General features: G+C 28.6%; 2 protein-coding genes across 3 annotated transcripts in view; both read left to right on the forward strand.

Moving 5' to 3' along the window:
• Positions 1–26,444, forward strand: part of LOC107454966 (diuretic hormone receptor-like) — a 174,151-nt gene that overhangs the window by 10,060 nt on the left and 137,647 nt on the right. The window lies entirely within an intron of this gene.
• On the forward strand, positions 11,601–12,354 carry LOC139427172 (histone-lysine N-methyltransferase SETMAR-like). Its single transcript, XM_071188042.1, has 3 exons — positions 11,601–11,665; positions 11,751–11,939; positions 12,060–12,354. The coding sequence occupies exons 1-3, from the start codon at positions 11,601–11,603 to the stop codon at positions 12,352–12,354; spliced, it is 549 nt and encodes a 182-aa protein (XP_071044143.1).

Genomic DNA, 26,444 nt, shown 5'->3' on the forward strand with positions numbered 1-26,444 from the left:
GACGATACAAACTTAAGTTATAACGTTTTGGGATTTCAAATGAAAAAAAGTGATAAACAAAAAAAATATCATGTTTGAAAAATATTACTTAGCAATGCAAATATATTTATTATTTGTTGTAAAACTGTAGGTTTCAATATAACTTGTCTTTAGTTATACAAAATTTAAAACTAATGCTTAAACTTAAAAAAAAAACGATTTTTTTAGCATTTATTAATATATAAATGTTCAGCTCCAATACACGGGACCTCTGACATTTTAAAACATTATACGAACAAAATAAAAGTGTGCTTTATAGGAAAAATTGAATCTCTGACATTACTTTGAAATTGACATTTGGCAGTAATGGCTTGGATAAAAAGGCGTTCGTTCCAGTATGAGTTGCATGAGGTTTGAATCATGCTAGTGTCTGATTGATTCATATTTTGACATAATAATTCCCCAGCATAGGTGATGAGCGATGAAGAATGTCCTCAATATCGTAGATAGTTTACTATAGTTAGGATTATCATAGTTTTTGTGACTCTAGATGATTTCCATCAGAGTCCATCACATAAGTGTTTCATTTTTTTTGCCAGATTGACTTCCACTTAGGTGAGCTAATCTCCATACTTTAGAGAAGAGCTCGGGCTCGCTTTTGGAAGGTCCGAGTCCGCAGAATTTTAATCTGAGCCCATCAGTGCCCGGGATTCTGAGCTCGAGCTTACTTAGAGTCGAGGATTATTCAGAGCCTGAGTCCGCCTGAGACCGAGTTATAAAGTCGGATAAGGATTAAATTATGCTGTGTCGTCACTTGTCCAGTGATGGGTAAACAAAGTCATTAGTATATTAAAGGCTTTTCTTTTACTATCATATGAAAGAAAAAAACTGAACTATCTGAAATTCGAGATGGCTAAAAAAATTGAAAGAAAAGAAAATCGTAGTCTTTTTGATTAGATTTGAAATTAAAATGTTGAAGATTCAAACACGAAAAGTTTTAGACTATATACAGAAATTGTCAGTTTGATAGAAATGATTAAGAATTTAACAAACGCTTACTTTTTTACACTAAGTCTTAATCGTGGGGTAGCACCTGTTCTTACATGCAATTAAAAACATGCTAATCATTGCTTGAAAATTCAGGGCAAATTGTTTTTAGAATTCAACAGATTTTTTTAAAAATATATATATTTTTTTGTTTGACAGTTATTTAAAACAAACATTCTGTTTAAACATCTGTTTACGAAATTTTCATTGCGAAACTTATTAAGAAATCTGCATTTGCATGAAAATTTTATTTTAAACAAAAAATATTTATCTCAAAAACTACATCTCAAAATAATGTTTCCAATAATATGTTATCTCTACAATAAGGTATGCAGTATGGTTCTGCTGATAAGAACTTATCACTATTTACGAAAACTTATACTTATTATAATTATTTATACATTCCTCATATGAAAACTTATAATCTTTTATTGCCTGCCGTACAATTTTCAGTTATAATTCAATCTCGAAAAATAATTGCAAAGACTTCGTTTAAAACAAATATTTTATATTTTTTATTCATTAAAGATTTCTTAGTCATTTAAAAAAATAGGAAGCTATTTTAAAGAAATACCCAATGATATATAGAAATATTTATAAAAATATATTTATATTTGTGTTATAAATATCTAATAAAGAATCCTAATGGCAAAAGTCATATTACGCTCATTAACATTCAAGTGTGTAGGTGGGTGAACTCTCATATGGCTTAAAAGTCGATAGACGAGACAATTGTAAATCTTTACGTCTACAATTGATTTTAACATTAAAAAAATGACCATTCCTATATTAGTGTTGGAAGAATTACGAATTAGAATTTTAGAAAAGTAAGAATATCAGCATTAAATATTTCCATTTCGAATAATTAAACACTGATCAACATCTAAGTTAGAAATTGCAAAAGTCATACTTCCAGACTTGTAGCATTTTGGTAAAGAATTTATATAGTATCAGCACAATTATTTTAATTTGCATTAACAGGTAATAATATACGGACACGTTCGAAATTTTATACCGTATCAGTGATAAATCTGCCGCATACAAACTAGGATAGGATGTATTAAAATTTAAGAATTCTATTTGATTATAACAATATAAGAAAAAAACAATACTGTAATTTAAAATATATATGTAATTTAATTAAAATTGAACCCTGGTTCATTTAACTATTAGCTAACTTCAAATTTAAACTATTACTAAAAAGTTATCCTTAAATTTTGATAGTTAAAACACGTAAACTTCCTCATTTATTTATTATCATGTCTAGAAAAAAAAGTTTGGTAGTTGGATTAGTATGTTATTCCACTGAGCATTGTTAATTATCACAATTAAGATCGTGTGAGGGTAATAGGTATATTTTCTTTTACAGATAATGCGAGGAACGTCATTCTGTATGCTTGTAATTATTGAAATTGTATAAAAGGCATGCATATTTGACAGTACAAGGAGAAAAAATTCAGGGAAATAACCGTACTGTATGGTAATAATTCTTCCGGGGACAAAACATAATTTTGGTTAATGAAACCAAAATATGCAGATTTTGAAATCGCCCTTTGAAATTTTTGCTCGTTTACTGATTGTTTACTGGTAGCGATATAGAAATTGATTTCATAATTGTAAGCAGGTATTATTTTAACTATACAAATATTTAATATGTCTGATGAATATTATTAGAAATCTTGCATATTTATTTAAATTATTTATATGTAGCGCTGGAAAATTATAAACCAACTTTGTAAAAAAGTGTATTAACATTAACATTCTGTTAATACTTTAAGAAAAGAAAAAAAAAGATTATATCCAGCAAAAATCATGAACTTTGACTCCCGTGCAGTAGTTATTTTCGCGTAATGTGGTTAAGTGCGTAAGAAAGTTACTAGTGTTATAATATCATAAACTACTTTACGTAATATTAAGAGTTTTACGCACTGTTCACGGAGAAAAAAATCGTAAAATTACCGTAGTGCATGGTAAAGTCATGGTAAAAAAATGGTATAATTTCCGGTAAAAAAGATCTTGTTTCTCTGGTATAGTATTGCTTTACCCAAAAATCTGCTTTTCAAAATAATAGTTCATATTAACACGTATTTAGTGAAAATTACATAACTGTAAAAAAAGGAAAAATATTAAATCAAATAAATGATTTTATTGCAATGCTCTTGATAAAATTAAAAAAAATTAACCACATTTGCCAAATTTTAGTACACATTATAAAGCAATATTTTTTTGTTAATTTTAGCTAAATATTCACTAAAGCGTTTCAGTGAATATACTTGTGCATTCTGACGTTCCTATAGAGCAAGGAACACTGAAAATTTTACTGTTAGTTTTAACCATATTTTTTTCTCCTGTGTAATCTTACTGCATTGTGGTAAAGGAAATGAATTAAATACAAATTGCAATTATTTTTATTATTTTATTGTTAAAGCTGTGTTTTTTAAAATCTGGTTTTAAGATTGTATCTAAAACTTGTTCATACATTTTTATTACTGTAATGTAAAGCGAAATTTCAAAAATACAGTTTTTTTTTCGTTTAAGAAGAAGTACTTGATTAAAATTATTCCAATAGCTAAAACTTTCAATTTTTTCCTCTTTATACACATTTTGATTTTACAATATTGTTAGATAAAGATGAAAATATTTTTTTGTATTTCCATTTTTGTTTCCTTTGCAATCCTTCTTTAGCAATTTTTGTGCATCTAAAAATTTAAGTACGCATTAGACAAATACGCAACTGCGAAAACAATACAATTATAAAAAAGTATACTTTTGTTTAGCTAATAAAATTTGTTTAGTTAACTAATTATAGGAGTCTTTTAAATAATACTCATTTCAAAATTAAGTCTTATCACTGACGGTTTAAAATTAATTCCTTTTAACTTATTTAGACCGTTTTAAGCCTCAATTCTAACATTCTGACTTAAGTTAGATTTTAAATATTAGGAAAAAAATCATGAATTAATAATTTGTGAATGAGTTAAAATATTTTAAGTATATTAATAGTCTTCTTCATGTAGACGACTTCCTAAATGTTCCATATTAAAAAATTCAAAAGGTGAAACATCATGCCACAAGTTTTCTCTTATAATAAACATTTTATATGACTCATAATCTAGGCGTTAATCTTTTTGCTAAGAGTTTACGAACATTAGATTTTAATACTGAAATGGAAATATTAGAAAAAATAACAACATCATACGCTAAAAAATATTTTACTTTTGAACTACACAGGCTTTAAGGAAAAGAAAGATGTAGAAATTAAATGAAAAAAGGATGAAAGCTGTCAATCTTAACGAACAAAGAAAATAATATAAAGAGTAACATATTTTAAAACATAATAATTCTAAAGAAATTTAGTTTTAATCTCATGTCAATCTCATGAAGTTTGCATAATGTCCTCTAACAATAGAAAGACAAATACACCGAATAAAAGTAGACTTCCTCGAAATTTGTTTTTCTTCTTCTAAAAATAATCAACTTCTATTCAGAATTCTGAGCATAATAAAAGATATCAATGAAGTAAAATGACATACTATTAAAAAGAACTGAGCAATAAGGAATTAATAATACAATAAAATTATTTCCAAGACGTTGACGGAATTCGTAGAGGCTGAATTATATTTAAATATTATTTGTCTTACAGCAGCAATGAATTAATTAATAGTAATTGTTAAGAAAATACTCGTTGCTACTCGTTGTTAAATAAAATTGTTTTATTTTCTAATTTTATAACTGGTGTTGAACAGCCGACTTAATTCTGAGTTTATGACTACCTATGTACAACTCCCAAGTCTTGTAGTCTTGTAACCAAGTCTTGTAGTCTTGTGACTAATAGAAACTTATCTTATATATATTTGAGAATTGAATCTGTAGTGGTAGACAAGTAAATAAGACAAACCAATCATATTCGTAAATTTAAAAAAAAATTTATACATATATTTGCCACTACTTTCTTATTTTTACTATATTTACTATTAAAAGGCTCTTTCATAAACAGTTTTAACTTTATAATGGTCTGATCTGACTACCCATAAAAAACCGTGAGGAGGTTTTCAGTTATAAAAGGCGTAGGATGGACCTGGTTTAATTTTAAAAAGATTTCGGACTCTGGGGAATTCGGATTCATGATGAAATTTTTACAAACTTCTTCACAACTTTTTGGCAAACGTTTGGTTTCGTTGTTAAGTATAAAAATTACCGATCTGTTTCTTTTGATCGGTGTCTTCGCTTTGTGAGTTTATCACTAACTGTCAAATGATTTTTATTTAGCTTAATATTTTGATTATTTTTTTTTAATCTCTGTTTCTGTAATCTTGGAGTTTAGTTGGTACAGTTTTTTTTGTTGCTTTTTCGTTCACAGTTTGGTGATAAAAAAGTTTTTAATTTACTGATTATTTCTTGTTTAAAAACAGAGGATGAAGGAAGAGATCACAAAATTTGTCCTTCGTCCAACGTTTAGCTCGGATTTTGATGAACTCAGGCACTAAGTAATCTCTTATATCTAGGACTCATGTAGGCTTGGATCAAAATTCTTTGAGCATGAGTGGGTTTGGTCTTAAAAATGCCATTATCATGTGTGGTATATACATGTAATTCATAAGTAATATATTCCCACTTTTGAAAATCTTTCAAAATAATTATTTTGAAGGGATCTGAGAAATTGAAGGAAAAAAAGCTTTGTTTCAAAAGAGATCTCTATATCAAGCCTAGAAAAAGACTCAAACCTGTTTAAAACGACTAGTGACAGCAACAAGTGCATAACCTTATAAAAATATTAACTAATAAAAATACTAAGGAAATAAGTCCTTTTCAAAATAATCACCAATTGCTGCCTACAAAGCGTAGATGCAAAATCTAACCAGTATAAAATGACCTGTTTAAAAATTTTTCCCAGTATTCTTCTTTAAAACTTTTAAAAGGAATGCATGCAAATCATATTCATTTTCTTATCTATGCATTTTTGATCCTTTGAGTTATCTTTAACTGCCATTTTCTAAGTTAATAATGATTTTAATAATTTAAATAATAATAGGAAGTAGTTGGATCTTATCCAATCTGCATTATGTGCTTATAATAGAAGCTTAAGCATGCTTGTCAAAAATGTAGATTCCTCATTAAAAATGGATAAGTGCTTAGACGATGTATGAAAAGGTATGGGGAGAGTTTTTTCTATTTTTTTGTTTAAATTTTATTGTATAATTATATTTTTAAAGGGATAACAAAGACTTCCTCTTTCTACGAAATTGCAAATAGTTTTAAAATATAAGAAAACATTAACAGTATTCAGAATTTAAAATTGTCTAAAGATAAATTTATGTCTAAAATCATATTTAATTTACTGTGAGCAAAATAAAAAACTTACTATCCTTAATACATTTTGATCTAATGATCGGATCTTCACGTTCTCAGACACAATCTTAATGGTTCGAGAGGGGGATCTCAAGTGTGCTAACATATAATATCTTGAGAATTTTTTAAGTGAATTAAGAAATATTTGCACACAATTATAAAATTAATTAATCCAAAGATAATTCCATGCAAAAATAAAATTTTTGTAAATATTTATCATTTTTTATTAATTTATTTAATGTTAGGCGAAAGAAATGTTGAATTATAAAATAAAAATGCTTAACATAATTTTACAGACTGTAATTTTACGTAGTAAATCGGTCGAATAGCTCTTGAGAAATCGAATTTTGAAAATGTCATATATTTAAAGTTGCATTTCTCAGGAACTGTTCACCGGATTTCGCTAAAATGTTTCATTTTGAAATGCAAAATTACATTCTTTAAAATGACGCAAAAAATTGTATACCTTACAATTCAAAAATTTTTCGACTATTAACTAAAATCATAAAATATAATAAATATTTACTAAGAAAGTTATTTTTTAAAAGGAATTATTTTTTCAAAAACAAATTTCTTAATTAAGAGTAAAATTTTTTAAATTTGCTTAAAAAATTCTACAGATAAAGCAAAATGCGCAAAAAATGAGATATTAGGTAAAAAAATGAGATATTAGGTCATATATTAGGTAAAATTAAATTATCAGTTTTGTATTTTTACTTAAATGTTTGGTAATAAGAACGATAATTTTAAAGACTAGAATTTCTACGAAACAGTTTTCATATGAATGGTTAAATTACCAGAGGAATAGTTTAAATACTGTGCTTATTTATGTTTTATTAACCAGAATTAGTTTTTTTTTTCACCAGAAATGTAATTACTATACGGTAATTTTAACAATAATTCGGTAATTTATTTCTCCTTGCAATATCTCCTTAATTATGCAACTGTCAACCACTTTTTTCGTAAGAAAATCTTTGTATGGAATTAATTGAAATGTAAATCTATAAAATACATAATGTAATATAATAAAAAATATAACATTGAGTTATGCACCAATTTTTGCGAAGCATATTCTCTTTGTAACGTAACTGAAATTTAGAATAAGTATACTTAACCTACATATACTGGCAGGATTTGTTTACTTCATTTAGAGTTGCAACGAGACGTTCAAAATCAGGAAAATCCTACAATAAAAGTTATTTCGCAAGTTTATGGCTAAATAAATAGTAACAGGAAAACACCGTCATAAATTTTTATGATGCAATTGAATTGAGGAATATTAGGAAAATTCGATACGTTACTCTGTAATACGTAAGCAATTCTACGTGCCTCAAATTTTCATTGACTCAGAATGTATATACGGATAAAATCTTATTTTAGAATATTTTATTCCAATTTAAAACATTTCTATTAATGTTATTATTTTAACTGATTTATTATTTTTGTTCTCGTACCAATGTAAATATACATTTTTATGTTTTGTGCTTGATTTATTAATAAAATAATGGATAACAATTTTAATCTGAAGAAAAAAGAACGGCATTTAGTAATTGTATTATGTAAAGAACGGCAGAATGAATTGTATAATATAATCCGGTTGTTGTTATTGTTGGCGAATGCCTATTTAGGCAGAGGGCGATTGTTCTTGATTTTCAGTGGCGCCATCTATGGCCAAGAATTCGACTGCTGCCACACCATACATCACACCCTTTTATAGGGCGAACCCATTCATACTACCATTCATTCATCCACAGATCGTAATTTTGACCTGAATCAGAGAACGATCGATCTCCAATCCAGTACCCCCAGAGGTTTTGATTTGTTATGGGAACATAGAGGACTTTTGCGACTAGACACGGGGAGTCATATAATCCGGTGGTCTCAATGATAGATTGATCGCCTACCAATAAAATTACTCAGATCCGAATACCAGCCTGTTGATACGAATTGAGCTCCAGACTTGCATTTACCACAGTTTTGGCGTAAAATATTCTCAGTAGTGGAGGAATCATGTGTTAGAATCCCATTTCCGTCTGGCTAACTACAAGCGGTTTTCGTGATTTTCCTCTTCGTGTAACGCAAATGCGAGTTGGTTCAGTTAAAAAGTTCTCCATAAAAGTTAGTTTGTCCAAATGCTTGATCCAGGAGTCCTTTATTTTATGGGTTGGGTTCAAAATTACATGGCTACGGATTTGAACACTGATAGTCGTAAAATCAGAATTGGGGCGACTCTTCAACACTGGTAACTAAAATAAAAATATAAAATAAACGTTTAATAAAAAATAAATGTAAAATATTGAATGAATGTATAATATAAAGGAAATATGTAATATAAACCATAATACATTAGAAAATTTAAATAGCAGCTTTTTATTTTTTTCATTGTGCTGCCTGCATCAATTATTAATAATATATTTTAATTATTCAAATTTTTTTTTTGAAAAGTGAATCTCATTCACCTCTACTGGAATGAAATTATTCTCATTTATCATTAATTACAGCTAATCAGAAGTACATTTACAAATATTTACACGTACATTTACAAATATTTTCACGTACACTTACAAATACTTACACGTACATTTACAAATGCATTTATGTTTACTTATTTAAATGTACATTTATATATTTACATTCGCAAATACATCGGGATTAAATGGAGAAAGAAGTTTTCGATAATTAAAGAGTGCTACCTCCGATTGTTATTATTAATTTTTTAAAAAAAAACACAATACATGAATATCATGTGTCAGTACACAATGCAGACTCAAATCTAAATGTAAAAATTCAAAAATAAATATAAAATATTTGCCTCCAAAGTTATAGGAGTATCAGTATTATTATCAAAGTTTTACGCATTGTAAACAAGAAAGCAACATGTAGGGTAAACTAACCAGTGAAGGAACACTTAAGCTTCGCTTGCCATTTTAAAAATTATATTAATTTCAAAATTCGTAATTTTAGTTAAATGACAATGTCAACGTATTTGTTACTAATTGCAAATTATGTAAAAAAGTTGTAGAGAACTTACATAATATTGTTTTAAAGTTTTGGAGGTTCAAATAACAAGTAGTAAGAAGACCAAGTGAAGGAACAGATCTTACCAGTGAATGAACACCCAGTAAAGGAACACTTAATTTTGGTTATTTTTTAATGCTCTTTATGAATTTATAAACCATACAAATATTTAAAAACAAGCCTATTTTTGAAATTATAACCTATAAATACTTGGAAAATTTTAACTTTTTTTTGTAATCATGAATTTTAAATTAAAGTGTCAACATATTAACACATACTCTTTATTCACTGGATAATCTATGCCCAATAAAGGAACATGCATGTTCCCTCACTGGTTATAAGTTGTTTTTCGTATTTCTAACATACTTTTGATGCGGAGCATCACTTCAAGAAAATTAAAGTTTATCTTTTATTTTCATTAACTTAGAAAAAAAAACAGTAAAGGAACACTTGTTCCTTCACTGGTTTTTCAGCGTTTGGTGATCCAGTGAATAAACACCACCCTTATCTCAGTACTTTATTATGCTATGATGCTTAAAAAAATAAAACGCAACTTCAATAACTATACTTCGAATTCTCTTTTTCACAGTGAGAAAAGTAAAACTATTACATGAAATTAATCCCACTTCAAACATATAAATACAAGCACTCACGTTACAATTTTTTCGAAGACACAAGGTGTTGCAGAGATAATATCAAATTCAAAAATTTTTCCACAGACGTCTATTTGACCAGGTAATCCAAAACATCTCTGGATGACTTCTTGTTTGGCAGTAAGCAATTGTTACCAATCAATCTAAAGAAAAACTTTCATATTCTTATTTTTAATCAATATATATGAAATGTTCGTTCACTGGGTAGTGTTCCTTTACTGGTTGATTTACCCTACTCAATGATTAAGTAAATCCAGAGTATTTCTATTAACAAGGATATATTTTTAGAATAAATACAAAATATGTTATCAGAATCATACACGACAATGTATTTTCGAGTCATCACTAAAAATATGAAATAAACACAATTCTTTATATAATTCATTATATGCTGCAAACTAAAATAAAATAAAAATTCGAACAATTTAAGTATTTAATAAAATAATCAATTGATAACAAATGAAGCAAAAGGTAAGGAGGAAGTGCTCGTATTTGCACGTGTATCGAGTTTTTCTTTCCCTATTACTCGACATATAGAAAACATCGCTAAATAAAAAATATTTCAAATCACATTGCCGAACTAAAAAATGTCTCCGTCGACAGTTTTCCTAAGTTTGAGTAGATTTTGATTATTTTTGACATTTCAACTTAGAAAGAAGCACGAAACTTCACACGAACATTTAAAATCCAGACATCTTCAGAGGTGAGGGATATCGGCATCCATGGACACATAAGTAAGGGTAAAACTGTCAAGGTTTTCCACCACTTGTCAATTTGGCCCTCTATCATATGTTGAATTTTTTTTTGAAAACAAAAAGGAGAGGAAAATATAATGCGAACGTATATAATGCGGAAAATTTATAACGAATTTTCTTTCTCAAATCACGGAAAAGTAACCGGCAGCAGTCTGCTCATGTAATTAACCGTAAAGTTTGCGAAGAGCAGTTTTCACTTTTAGATTCTTTTAACCATTTACAACTAGCATGGTTTCAAAACCGTTAAAAAACTAGGGGTATTGGAGTTAGTTGAGTTGTGTTTCATCAAATTAACCATGGAATGGGATTTAATAAAATTACATTGCTAAGTTGTCAAAAATACATTGCTAAGTTGTTAAAATAGATAGCTATCAAGTTTGTGGAATGAACAAAAAAATTTTATTAGCCACTTTTTTGCATAAAATGCACTTTTATTTTTAAAGTAAATCTTGCAAAATGTAATTTTATTGCAAGAACTAGGAACATGCGTCCAAATTGGGGTAAGTTGAGTTTCAATTAATTAATACCATAATTTTTAGTAATTTGTAGTCAATAGTCAATGAAAGAATTGCCTATTTTAGCTTAAAATTAAAATATTAAAATATTGGGTTGGAAGGAAAGTTCTGTCGTATTTTAAATAGGCAGGTGATTTTTCTTGTAAATAAAAAAAACCCATCTGGCTAGTGAGTCAATCGGATTTTTTGTTTTGTTTCTTAGCTGCTGTAAAAGTTGCGCTTTTTTTCATTCTGTGATTCATCATTTCATCATTTAGTTGTCCTGTGATTTTTAAAGGGAAACCATGTCAGTAGATAAAGTGCATTTACGACACTGCATTTTATATGAATTCCAAAAAGGAAGCAACATGTAGAAATTTATGAAGGAAGGTTGCATGTAAAAATTTATGTGCGGTATTTGGAAAAGATATTGTAAATGTTCGTACTTGTCAAAGATGGTTTAGTAAATTTCGTTCCGGAGATCTGAGCCACAAAGAAAGTGATAGATCTGGGCGACCATCCAAGATAGATAATGATGTTTTGCGATCCATGTTGGAAAATAATCCACATTTAACAAGTCGAGAAAATGCTGAAGAGTTTGGCATTCATCATACAACTGTTGGAGATCACATTAAATCTCTTGGGTTTGTGTTAAAGCGAAGTGTTTGGGTTCCACATGAATTAACGTAAAAGAATTTGTCCGATCGTGTAAGAATGTGTTCATCACATCTGATTAGACACAATATGGAGTCGTTCTTGGACAGGCTGGCTACTGGAGTTGAAAAGTGGATTCTTTACGAGAATATTAAGATTAAAAAATATTACTGCAAACCAGAACCATCATTAGCAACAGTTCCGAAACCAAGTATCCATCAACGAAAAGTACTGCTTTGTTTGTGGTGGGACAGGAAAGGTCCAGTGTACTACGAGTTGCTGAAACAGGGGAAAACCATCAACGCGGATCTGTACTGCAATCAGCTGGATAAATTGAATGCAGCTATCAAAGACAAAAGGCCAGCATTAGCATCCAGAAAAGGAATAGAGTTCCACCACGACTAGTTTTCGCCCGCATACTGCAATAGTGATGCTACAAAAACTGAATGCGTTAGGATGGGAAATCCTTAATCACCCACCGTATTCACCTGACATTGCACCATCTGATTATTACCTGTTCAGATCTCTGCAAAATGATCCAACAGGGAAAATATTCAAGTTTTTGAAAGTGTTTCTAAGGCAGTTGCTGACTATTTTAACTCCAAGGACGAGAACTTCTACAAAACAGGAATTCACAGGTTACCTGAAAGATGGCAAAATGTTGTAACAATTAACGGAGCATATATAATTGAATAATATTAAACACATATTCTTATAATGAATTCAAATAGTTTCTTTAAAATACGACAGAACTTTCCCTCCAACCCGATATTTCTCAGAATTTGTCTCTATTAAAATATTTAGGAAGATGATCATATTAATATATCTAAATAGATTCGTTTTTTTATAAGTCTATAAAACGGAAATATTTTGTTAGAAGTAAAATCGAATTCAATGGCCTTTAAAATTATAGTCTTTCATTATTTTTATTTAGTTCCAACGCCCTTAAAAAAAATTTTTTTTTATTTAAAACGAAATGGTTTAGAAAATGTTATTAACTCAATTTAAAATATTTTCGGTATAATTTCATAAGCCATTAAAGGTTGTGATAACTAAAAATAAGGCCTGCAGGTATACCCAGAATCGACATCATATACAAAATTTCTCTTTTCTCAACTTTAGGTGCCCAACTTTCTGATTACTGAAATATCTATTATGGATTGTTCCTTAATGGCCGTACCTTTTATCTTCCAATGAAAGAACATAGCTAAGCATTTCTTAAAGCTTACGCGGTTTTCTTAAACTTAATATTTGTATAAACACTTATTTTCTTATTTTTCTATTCTTAATATTTAAGTCATTCATGTTTAAAAATAACCGGCAATAATTAATGACTTCATCAATAGCATATGTCATGAAATATTTAAAATTAAGGGATCCCGGGTAAAAATACTGTTACTACTAAAACTGGAAAGCCGTTATTTATCACAATACCTAGCTAATCTTTCGGTTAACTAGGGTGATCCATTAAAGTGCGGAATCAAGGGTTTTGCGCAATTTATCCGTATCTTTAAAGTTTAAAAATTTGTTTCTCCTCTTCTCTCAACTAATTCGTTGTTTGTTTGATTATATTCATTTACTTGATTCTTTTGATATTCAAAAATAAATAAATTACATTATGCTAGTTCCCTAACTATAAAATGATTTTAAATCATTTGATTCTAGGTAATATAGTTTCTAAGGGAATTGAAAATTTATTCTATGATCTACTGTGTTGATTGTTTGATTACGATAACTAGATTCTTTTGATTGTGAAAAATATATGTAAATAACATTTCATTAGTTTAAACGTACAGAAACTTTGTTGTTTCAGCAAAGATCAAATTTCAATTTAACAAATGCCTAATAGGAAATATATAGGTAGTTTTCAGAAGGCCATGTTAATTGAAAAAATACAACAATTTTTTTGCTAATTTAATGGGTCACACCAGTGAATTTGCGCATCAGCATATCTATATTACTACTAACTATATTTAGCATAACTATATTATCTGTAGAATAACTGATATTAATTCTTTATAACTAACAATAATGTTAAAAACATAGTATTTTAGATGAAAAGTAACAAATGTATGCAAACAAGTGTCAAGAAATAAATCTAACAAATTCGTTTGCAATCAACACTTAATGTGACATAAATCATCATATATTAAATACTTTGAATTAAATAAATAAAATTATTAATTTCCCACATAGGGTTATAATTAGAAAACAACAACTTTATTTAAGAAAGTTAGTTAAGAATTCCAGAGCTTCATCCTACGCAGCATTCTACAAGCTACGCTACGCTACAACATCTACCAAACGCACAAGCGGGCAGGGTATAGCAGACTCGTAGTCGCAAGGCCAAGAATCACGTACGAATTGGTGTCGTCAATCATGCCGGTGGGCAAGATGGGACTCGCGAAAGAAGTTTATTAAATGGCCTAAACATCTGCTAACTGGTAGTAATAAAAAATGTAAAAAAAATTCCCTGTGTTTCAGGGGATAAATATTTCGCCCCCCCCAAAGAGGTGGCCCAAGTTCGAATCTCAGTAATTCCTGGTTAATACAAATTCTACTTCCGGCTCGTACTGACCACTGTGATAGTCTAAAAATCCTCAGTGGTATCAGGATGTCAGTGGATCATGAGTTAGAATCCCCTTGCCGTTTGGCTAACAGTGGGATGTTTTCGTGTTTCTCTTTGGGCAATGCAAATGTGGTTCGTCCCAGATCTTGATCACCAAGTTCTCATGTCATCTAGGTTGGGTTCAAAAGTACGAGCCTACGGAAATGCACATTGAAATTCAATAAATTATGGATCAATAATTTATGGTAAATAATGGATATTTAAACTCAATAACTCAAAAATGCATCTGACTTTTAACGCTGGTTATTATTTAAAATAAAATTATATAATAATATAATATAATAGTTAAACAGTACTAAGTTATATTTCCTCAAAATTTGTTATTTAAATGAAATTAACAAATTAAAAAAAAGAAAAAAAACATAAAATATAGCCATAATATTCTTTATATATATATTTTACTGATTTTTGATTCAAGAAATATACAACTTTGTTTTTATACTTTATCGGAAACTAAAAAGCAAAATGCATTTTGAAAAATGAAAATAACAGAATTTTTAAGGGGATGCCGTTACGCTGCGTGGTTATTGCAGTTTATTTTGTAAGGTTTGATCAATTTGGCGTAGAAAATCCCAGATTAAATAGAGGAAAAAACCCATTCTTATCCTAGCATGGCATTTCTAGTCGTATTGACATTCCCTTCCGACTTTTCACATATTTATGCATCCAATTCTTCCAAAGAAATACATTTCTGTATCGAAAAGGTATATGACAGAAAAATGTATTTATTTCATGCTGTTTTGAACTTATTTTAAAAAATAATGTGGACATTGGTGAATGCTGTAAGAAAAGAGTAGAAATATATCCAAATAAAAGGAAAATTTTTCGTCTGGAATCTTTTTCTCTTTTTATTTGTGCAATTGAGCATGGGTTTATATTTTAAAAGTTGATGTCTTGAGACCATCATTGAAGCATTTATGCTTATGTAAGTAATAGGATGATAAATAATTAATGGTACATAATTAAAAATTTACATTAATTTGGGTGTGTATGATAAAAATCTGTAATATCACGAAAGCCAGAGTGTAAAAATAAGATAGATTAAAATATTTTTTTTATTTTTTTTAAATTTTTTTTTGAGTATGTGAATTACGCTTCAAATATATCGAACAAATATCATTTTTTCAAACTTTATTATTTTATTTATTTCATGAAATGTTGGTTTCTAAAAATAGTAAAATAAAGAGAAACTGATGAAATTTATATTGCGCATTAATATATGTTTTAATTATGTCCCATTTATCTTTGATACAAGTCGAGGGTAAATAAATTACAATTTGAAAATTTAAATTAAAGAGAAAAGGAAACGAGATTCCGCTTAAGAAACTAAGTATCAAATGTTATAAAGCTTTTTAATTTTATGAATAGTTAATTTATTTATGATGTTTTTTAACTGTTGGTACCTTAAAACTTAATGAAAAAATTTATATACTCCCATGCAACCGAAATATTTGCATGGAAGTATAATTATTATGCCATCAGATTCTACCACGCTGTTGTTGCAAACCGTGTTGATTTTGAAATAATTTTTATAGTGTTTATAGTTTCGCTTTGTTAACAGTGAAGAACATTTTACTCATTTTAAAACTTCGGTAGAAAAAAGGTTTTTTCCTGAAGCAGAAAGCTGCAAATGGTACACATCTATATAATTCCGTTTCTCTCTAATTTTTTTTTATTTTCTTACTTTTTTCTTCCTACTTCCTTACTAACTTACTTTTTAATCTTCGGTATTTTTAAGTATCCAGTATGCATTAAACGATTGCTCTTTAATGAAAATAAAGTAATGTAAACTAGAAAATTGTATTGATAAAATTTTTTGGATCAATTATTTTTTCTTGCTAGAATTATAGGGAGAGTAAAACTTGAACCAAAGAAGGAAAAATAATTAGGCTATAGGGGTAATAGTTTTTTTTTTACTAGAAGGGACTTTTGTGTGTGTAAGGTGGGATATTAAAAACTGATATTTAAACCACGCTCTGTATTGCAGAATTTAAAACATTTCCCGGGAAGTAATTTATTTTCTATTGAGCTAAAGCATTGATACTTTAATGATATGAATGCTAAAAACATTTTGTTTATAAATTCCTTGTAATTAATAGTAATAGTTTGTATTATTATTTTTATACGAAATATTTTATTGGAACAAATGTGTTTTTTCCAAAAATTACTGATTTTTGTCAGTTTTTTGCTATTTATTTTTCAGAAGGAAAAAATACTCTAATATAAGGAAATAATAGGAAGAAATGCTCTTTACAGTTTGAGTTGCTTTTCCTAATAATTTACTGATTTTAATAAAAGAATCACCGATGGAAGGAATTGTGTAAAATATTATTCAAAAATAAAATTTGCATTTATCTAAGTAAAAAAGAATTATATTTTAAAATAGTTTTTTTTTGATGCCCCTGTGTTTTTCAATACCTCTAAACATCTTAACATAACATATTGTTTCGAATTTATTTATTTTTGATTATCTATAGTAAATTATCGATAGAAGACGTCGAAATGACACATTGTAAGAAATGAATAGTTAAAATTGATAAAACTTTATTTTGGCGAAACCGCTTCATAAAAATTTCTGCAAGTATGGTGAAAGCTTGAGGAGGTTTCTATCTTCTTTTATTGAAAGATGCAAATTTCCTGAATTGAAAAACTTATATTATCATATCGATTACATAACAGATTGTGATATTCAAAACAAAATAAAAGAAGAATGCACACTCTTTCATCAATATCTATCGAACTTGGGATATCTGCTCTGGAAAAAAAGCACTTTCACCAGTACAATATCTTCATATAATACAAAACATTTCAATCAAAGATTTAAATAAAATATTTTGGAACACTTATAAGGAAATGAGATGGCACCTGTCATAGTAAGCTATTTCGTCTAATATTTGAAAGTACGCATTTCGTCAGCAATTACGTTATGTTGAGATCAAATGTTGGGTAGATAGGTATTTTATTTACGTCACACTAGACCTACACAATGGGCTATCGGTGACGGTCTGAGAGACATGCCTGAAAATGATCCGAAGGCGTGCCATCACAACTTTGATCCTCTACAGACGGGATGGCACCTTTGCCTTGGTAGTCCGATGACCTGCGCGCTTAGTCGAGCATTTGTATTTGCGATATGAAATGCTATCGATAACAATGTAACACAGCATGATGAGCTATGAAAAGGATTATGATTCGGAGAAATAAGCCCCCAATCATTTTGATTATAACCAATAATTACAATCAGTAAAAAAAACTTGATGTTTAATGCAGCTTTTATAGTATTTTGATCAAAAAAGAACTGAAATTAGTAAATCTGGCATGGATTTTGTGCATAATTCTTTATGGAAAATAAATACTTCAGAAAACCTGTATTTCTGTATTTACATTAATGCATTTTATGAAATAGGAATACATAAAGTAAAACAAAATACACTGATAGAAACTGGTTTTGTCTAAATAAAAACATCGTAGCACCACAAAAAGAAACAAAAATGCTCACAGAAAGAGTTATATTCTTGAAGGAAAGAAAGAAAAAAAAATATGAAAAGGTGGCCTTTTTTTCTTACTGACCAATATTGATTGATGCCTTACTTTTATAGACTTCGAAAAAATCGTAAAAGTAAGTGAGTGTTGCAGAGCTTAACTTTCTTTTAACCAGAAATATTTATTTTTTGAAAGGCCACATATTTATACTTACTTTCCACTTCATCAGATTTACATGATGATTTATTCGGTGATTATACCCGATGATTTATTTAAGTATCCAGTTATGAAAATAGTCTGTAGAAGTGATAAATTATACTAAAAAACTTAGTGAAAAATATTTGATATCAAATATTATTGCATATAAAAATGACGCAGTTGCTTACTTTTCACTTCACTTCAACAGTTTTAAAAACTCCCGGTGGCTGAGTGGTAGCGCTTCGCGCTCACGTGCCGCAGGTTCTGGGTTCGATCCTCGGGCCTGGCAAGGTTGACTCAGCCTTTCATCCGTGCAGTGGGTCGATAAATGAGTATCAAGCATGCTTGGGAACTAAACACTGGTGGTTTCGCGTTCGGTTGACCACCTAACCAGAACATCTCATCCTGCACCCCAGAGCCCAAGGTCAAGAAAACTGAGATGAGCACAGTAGGCCTTGGTTCTCTTTGGGCTGTCGCGCCACTAAGTTTAGTTCAGTTTGTAGTTCAGCAGTTTTATATGATTTCGTCTGATGCTTTATTTGGTGATTATGCCTAATGATTTACTTAAGTATGATTAAGTTGAATTACTAAAATACTCAGCAAAAGTGTTGAATAATACGAAAAATATCAGTTAGAAATATTTGATATCAAATAATGTTATATAAGAGATGACGAAATGTGTTTATTTGCATACATTATCAAATATGTCTTTATATTTATACAGTATTATGCAGATTTATGTTTGGAGTGGCTACACAATTATTTACTTTTCTCTTCAACAGATTTATAAGATTTTGTCTGATGATTTCAAGGACTATGTCCGATGATACATGACTTATTTAAGTATTGAGTTGTGAAAATAGTCTGTAGAATTGTTGAATAATACAAAAAAAAATCACTGAAAAAATATTTAATGTCAAGTAATTTTTACATAAAAACTGATAAAATATCAGTATTAACATAAGTCATCAAATATGTTTTCATGCGCATAATAGGAAGGGTTTTTTTAAAGGCCACACACTTACTTAATTTCCACTTCAACAGATTTATTTTCGTCTGATGATTTATTCGGTGATTATACCCGATGATGTGTAAAAATATTTGATATCAGTATTTGCATGCATTGTCAAATATGTCCTTTTTCAGATAATATGATGAATGTTTAGTTTTTGAATGATCACTTACTTATTTTCACTTCAACTGCTTTATATTATTATACGTGGTGATTTCATAACGGATTATACCGACGATTTATTCAAGAGCAGAGTGATGAACATCACTAGCAAAAGTGCCCAACAATAAAAAAAGAAATAATTATCAGTCAGTAAATAATTGTATTCAAATAATTATGTACGTGAAGACTGATAAGATGTAACAAGAAGAAATGTTTTTTAATTGGCATAGAAAAAAATATCATTTATTACTATAAGTGTATGTTTATAGCAAAAATTCCTCCATTTCATTTAATACAGAAAAATATTTTAGAAATACACACAATTACAGAAATAATTAAAGGTTTAAAATTTTTACAAAATAGTTTTAAAAAAATTCTACAAACGTATAATTTTCTCGTATGTATGACGAAGTTTTAATATATTTCAAGGAATTTTATGATAGAAAATTCAATTGAATTCCTATTGCAGGTATTATTTATTTATTTAAAAATTTATATATTCTTAAATATTTAATATTTACGAATTAAAATATTTAGTTCAAGTTTAAAAGTTTAAAATATTTAGCTCCGAATAAAGCGTTTGCATTTTTGAAATCGTTATCCGTGTATAGATAATTTGATGTTTATGTAAATTCTTTGTTAAACTCTAAGTCTATTAAACTGAATATTCTGTTGATTACTTTGGCAAAGAAAAAATTGATATTTAAATTAATTAACGATAACTATTTTATAATATATGAACAGTAAACTTATATTATCATATTTAACGATGTGTATTCCGTAAAAGTTTCTTGATTTTAAATAATTATGAGTATTTTTTTCTATAAACTGTAGTGCCTAATTATTGCGATGTGGATTTCTGATGTTTGATTTCTAAACTATTATAAACTATTGTATTTCAGATGAGTTTTATTTCGAAAACAAAACGTAAAATTTCTCATCAAAGGTTTGAATAACATTTCATATTGTTAAATAAAATTAAAAAATGAAATTAATAAATAAAACTAATAAATAAAATATCAAGCAAAGTAACAGTGATGACAGTGTTTTGTACAAATATTGTAAAAGCATTGAATATTATTCAAAAATTATGAATGAGTAATTAAAGAAAATTTATAGTTAATATTACGTACTTCTAACGAATTTTTTAAAAGCAAAATTCTGTGAGTGTATGTTTGTAAATATCGTAACTTAATTTGCTTTTTTTTTATTAAATTCCTTTTATATTTTAAAGAAAAATAGAATAAAATAAAAAATCTTCAACAATAAAAAAAATAACTATGTTTTGATTCACAATTGAAATCAAAAGTAATACTAACATAAATTAATTGTCAATTTTATGAAATGGGCTAATTTTAAACATACTATAATAACAAATGAGGATTACTTGCGCTATAGAAAATATTTCAGAGTATTTCTTTACACAAATACAGGGACATTAACATAAACATACTTTGCGTGTATCTTTCATAATGAATTATATTTCAATATTCACTTTAAAAAGCAGCACAGTGGTCAGAAAATGGGAATCCTTTCGTAAAAAGTGCAATCGAGAGAAAGATAATAACTTATAAAGCATATCTATCAATCCATTTCTATTTATTTCTATCAATTACTTATAAAGCATATCTATCAGTCCATTTCTATCAATTACCTATAAAGTATATGTATAAGCTTCTACCAAGTACTTATAAAGCATATCTATCTGTCTATTTCAATCAATTACATATAAATCATATCTATCAATCCATTTCTCTCAGTTACTTGCAAAGCATATAGTAAAAATGTCGAACATAAACTTTCATAATCTCCATGCAGTATATAAAATTTCTTCAAAATTGCACTTTATCTGTGTTTTTATGCACACTTTTTGAAAGCATTTATGTGCTCATCACATTTATATCGACATAACTCTTTTTTTATTTCCGAGAAGTATAATCATACCATGCGTATAACTCCAATATTCTGTAAATTACGTGAAATTTCCCTCAAGTGCTTTAAAAACCATTGTGCTTTAAAAACCAGCGTGTTTGAGAAACGAAAATGTAGAATACATTTTAAATATATTTTTAAGTTGACAAAAACTTTTTCCAATAAAAAGCATCAATGGTGAGAAAAATTACGTATACGAAAAAAAAAATTAAAATATCATACATTGATTAGTAGAATACTCATTTTAAAAAACATGGTTTACAAGAAAACGTTGCGTTTTAAATTTTTAATGATTGTAAAGAATTAAAAATATATAAAAAATTTTTTAAAAAATATAGTGTCATATTAACAGTATATAGCTGCTTAGTACAATTTTACTAATTAATAAAGTAAGGTCAACTTCAATTGCGTTATTTATGCATTAGTTATTTTTCTAAAATTTGGAATGTTATATGCAGCATAAACATTTTATTTTATAGTTGCCAACATTTTTGGTGCTGAGGTGAACTAAAATTTTTTACAGTGTATGTAGTCCTATTTTTAGAAGTAGTTTCCCTCTCAAGAGGATTTCGTTTAAATAACAAACACATTTTTAGTAGCAAATTCTCACTAATACTTTCAAACAATTATTATTTTGTTAGTTTTTATGTATACATTTTTCGCACGATAACTGCAGTTTTGAACTTAAAAATGTGTCTCAACGTCAAATATAATGGCAACCGTACACCAAAATTTATTAAATTTTTTATGCAAATTAGAATAAATTACACTTATATGTTACGGCGAATGACCGAAATAGGTGGTTGTTGACTTTCACCGGTGAATGTCGACAAACACCAAATACGTAGGTGAAAGATCGAATATTTCATTACACATTCTTGTACATTCGGATCCTCACCGGTGTATGTCAACAATCACATAGTCGCTTTGGTGAATGCCCGAAATATTTGTTATATCCAATTTTATATTAATTTATTCGTTAATATTATAATATTTATTTGATATATTTATATTTATTCTGTATCTTAATACTTACTGACGATAGATTAGAAGAAACATCAGTGTTTGGAGTATCGGGCAAATATATACCGAGCAATGGCACTTGACCTTAAGTGGCTCGGTATACACTACACTGATCTTTTTTAAGGTTAAGTGCCACTGCCCGGTATACATTTGCCCGGTATACACTACACTGATGTTTTTTTAAGGTTACGTGCCACTGCCTGGTATACATTCACCTGGTATACTCTACACTGATGCTTTTTTAAAGTTACGTGCCACTGCCCGGTATACATTTGCCCGGTATACCCTTCACTGATGTTTTTTTAAGGTCAATTACCATTGCCCGGTATATATTTGCCCGATACTTGGTGTATACCGGGCAGTGACACTTAACCTTAAAAAACATCAGTGTAGGGTATACCGAGCAAATGTATACCGGGCAAATGTAAATATATGGATCGATACTCCAAACACTGATGTTTCTTCTGATCTATCGTCAGTAAGTATTAAAATATCGAATAAATGTAATTATATCCAGGAATAAATTCATATCAAATAGAATGCAATAAATATTTCGGACATTCACCAAAGCGACTATGTGATTACTGACATTCACCGGTAAAAGTCATAAATAAGGGTATTTAGCATATATTTTGGGCATACACCAAGCGACTACGTGAATGTCGACATTTTTGAGACTTCGGTCATTCACCGTACCATATATATATATTTATTTTACTCTTAAAATGCGATTAAGATTTGTTTAACTTTATAAATTACAATGTTATTCGCTTAGGATTTAATCGTGCACTTGTTTTCTATAAAACTGACATAAAATCACTTTTTGACTAATAATAAGATACGGGGGAAATTAATAAGATTTATGAGTTAAATAAATGAAACAGAATTGTGAAAAACAATAATCATTGGGATTTTTATTCTAAAGCATCAAATTAGTGAATATTTCGCAAAAATAAGGACAAAGTATGAAGCCATAAAAATACAAAAAGTAGGAAATGAACTTAAGTTGATCATAATTGATTTATCTGTGAGATTATTTTGATTCTTCATGGAAAAGACAATAGATTTAGATATAATTTTGCTTAGACAAGCAGGGATATTGGATAAATCATGATAAAACAAAAGCTGTTTATGCAATAACCATATGTGAATGATAAATTTCCAAAAGCACTTAGAGGTATTCATCTAGATGTGTTTACAAATGTTTTGTAACCATTTCATTGCATTTCTACCTAGTGTATTACAAATCAGATAATCTATATTTAATAGAATAAATATTATAAGTATGACATTCAGTCAGGTTACTTAATGATATCTATTGCTTTTCAGTAAAAGGATTCTGTATGTGTTTATTGTTAAATAGTTACCATAAATTGTCTGTTAAAATAAACAGCATAACATTTGAGGGATGAGTAAAACGCTTCTAAGATCTGTTATTGTCATTAAAATATTCTATTTTGATTATAACTGTAATATGATTGATATTAAGTAAATAATTACAAGAAACTGAAAAGGTAAGATATTATCTGATTAAAATTTCATTCGTTTCAAAAATATAGAAAAACGAAAGGAACTCTGAACATAATTTCATTCGCTCGTTTGCTGGTAACCGAGAATTTAACCCATATACAGTTAGTTCAGCTCTTGCTAAACCCAAACGCACACACTAGACCCAAACGCACACACACGCTCTTGTTGCTTTTGATTGACAACTACTCGAGTGTAAACTTATAAAATGGCGATACAAAAATCTCATGAGAAAAATATTAATTTTCTAAAACAATGAATATATATTCATCAGAGAAAAAACGCTGAAAAAAGAACTTAAATTCGCAATAACTTTCCAACAAACAGAAATTTTGTGAACAAATTCTCGGTGAAATTATAATTCAAAATAGCTCTATCGGCTAACATTTCATCTTTATATTAGCATTTCAGATAACAGTAAGTAGATTGACCAACATGGTGTTTTAGTACAAGCTTACAAATTAATAATTCTCGAACTTGTTTACTGTTTTTGAGAAAAAAGGGTAGAAAAAAAATTTTGGTGCTATAAATGTGGATGATTTATGAAGACGACGACATCATTTTGAACTAACTATATAGGCTATTCAAGGAAGCTGATATCAACGAATACATCGAAGTGAGTCACATAAAACTTGAGGATCACATCTGTTGAATGGATCCTTCTTCTTTGGCATTTAAGATCTTCAATACAAATCAATTCGAAATAGAGTTGGAGGTAGGTCTAAGAACATATGGCTTTTCTGTGTGGAAGAAGATTTCAAAATTCTAAGAATTATTAATTGGCGAATAAGAATTATAATTTGAAGAGAAAATAGCAGAATGGAGGGAGGTTTTGGGAAAGGCTCTGGCCCACAAATGACTGTCTAGAACTAACAATCGAATCTGATTTTTTTTTATTTCGTCTTACTCCCTATACTTTTTCTTACTCGCCTTTGTAATTTTAAGTATCTAACCCTTTAGATTCTGAGCTGCGAAATAAAATGCAATGTAAAGCAAAAATCGGAAAAAATGCACTTTAAATTGCAATTACTTTCGAACAGATTAGAACTTCGATAAAATTCTATGTTAAGTTCATAAACACATATGCCTAATTTCAACTCTATAATTGCATTTCCGGCGATTATGGGAACGACCCATATGGTATATTTCGTTGCAAGTTCAACAGTTAATAATTTTTGAAAAAATTATGGAATGTTACATTTTTTTCGATCATAACTCCCGTATATTTATAAACGCCTTAGTAATTTCATTTTTTCTATGTCTTATTGCTTTCAGGTAGAAAAACAAAATGAAACGTTTAAGTCAAATACCCAAAACAGGGATTGCGTTCTCGAAGTTACGATTTCTTAAATAAGAGAACTATTATTTTTAAAATAATATTATTATATAAAACCATGTTTGCCTTAAAAATAATTTTATAACATTATTTTTAATACAAATGCATTCTTTCGAAATATGGCCACTTATACTGAGAAAAAAGCATGGTAAATACTGACAGAATATGGTAAAATTGACAGTGCTCTGCATGGGGCATGGCTCTCTAATCTCATAATTATATATTAAGTAATAAAGTGTAATAATTGTGGTAGTTTGGTAATTTTATCATGGTACTTAAGAGCGTAGCATAAAAATCAATATTCAGTTACTTTTAAGTTCTTTTAAATGTTAGTAAATATGCAATAATAAGAACAATAATTTTGAAATCCAGATTTTCTGGCTAACCGTTCCAATATAAACCGAAAAATTACCTAATAAAGGGTTTAAACACCGTATATTTTGGGTTTTATTACCAGAATTATGATTCCTTTTATGCCAGAAATGTTGTAAATATACAGTATGGTAATTTTACCAGAATGTTTCTTCAGTGCAAGATTCTAACCTTGCTTCAAAATATTCCTTCTTTGACATAAAAATACATAAATAAATAATATAGCAGCCATTATGAATTTATATTAAATAACTTGAATGCCTGAATTTAATATATTTCTGAAACCAATCTATCATAATCAAAATTGCGTATTCATACTTAGTATAATAGCAAGACTTTCTGAGTACTTTTGTACTATTTACTGCTAATTTGGCAATTTGTTATTTCCATTGCAAACAAATTTCTATTTGAAGAAAAGAAAAAAAGAACTGTACTTAGTTAGTTATTCGAGCAAATGTTTCATGGATATTCTTTGAAAAAACAAACAGGCTTTTATTTTTCTCTTTTTCTGTCGAAGTTTAGAAAGCGAGAATGTCTGTCTGCGACAGATAAATTCGCGCATTTATTTAGTTTAGTTTTTTCATTCTTAAGAGACTTCACCTAACTTGCATGTATTGATTTTCTGTGTAGTTTTTCTGTTTTGGTTAGTGAAAACGTAGAATAAAAATAAAAGAAAAAAACCTTCGCGAAGTAAAAAAAGAACATTGACTGAATATTTAGTTATTCTAACTACATGGTAATTTTTTTTAATATTTTAATTGGAAGTATACTGTACTGCACGTTCAATATCTAGACGAGAATATGGTTTCATATTGCAATAA

The sequence above is a fragment of the Parasteatoda tepidariorum genome, chromosome 2 (assembly GCF_043381705.1).
Source record: "Parasteatoda tepidariorum isolate YZ-2023 chromosome 2, CAS_Ptep_4.0, whole genome shotgun sequence".
In the NCBI taxonomy this organism is placed as follows: Eukaryota; Metazoa; Arthropoda; class Arachnida; order Araneae; family Theridiidae; genus Parasteatoda; species Parasteatoda tepidariorum.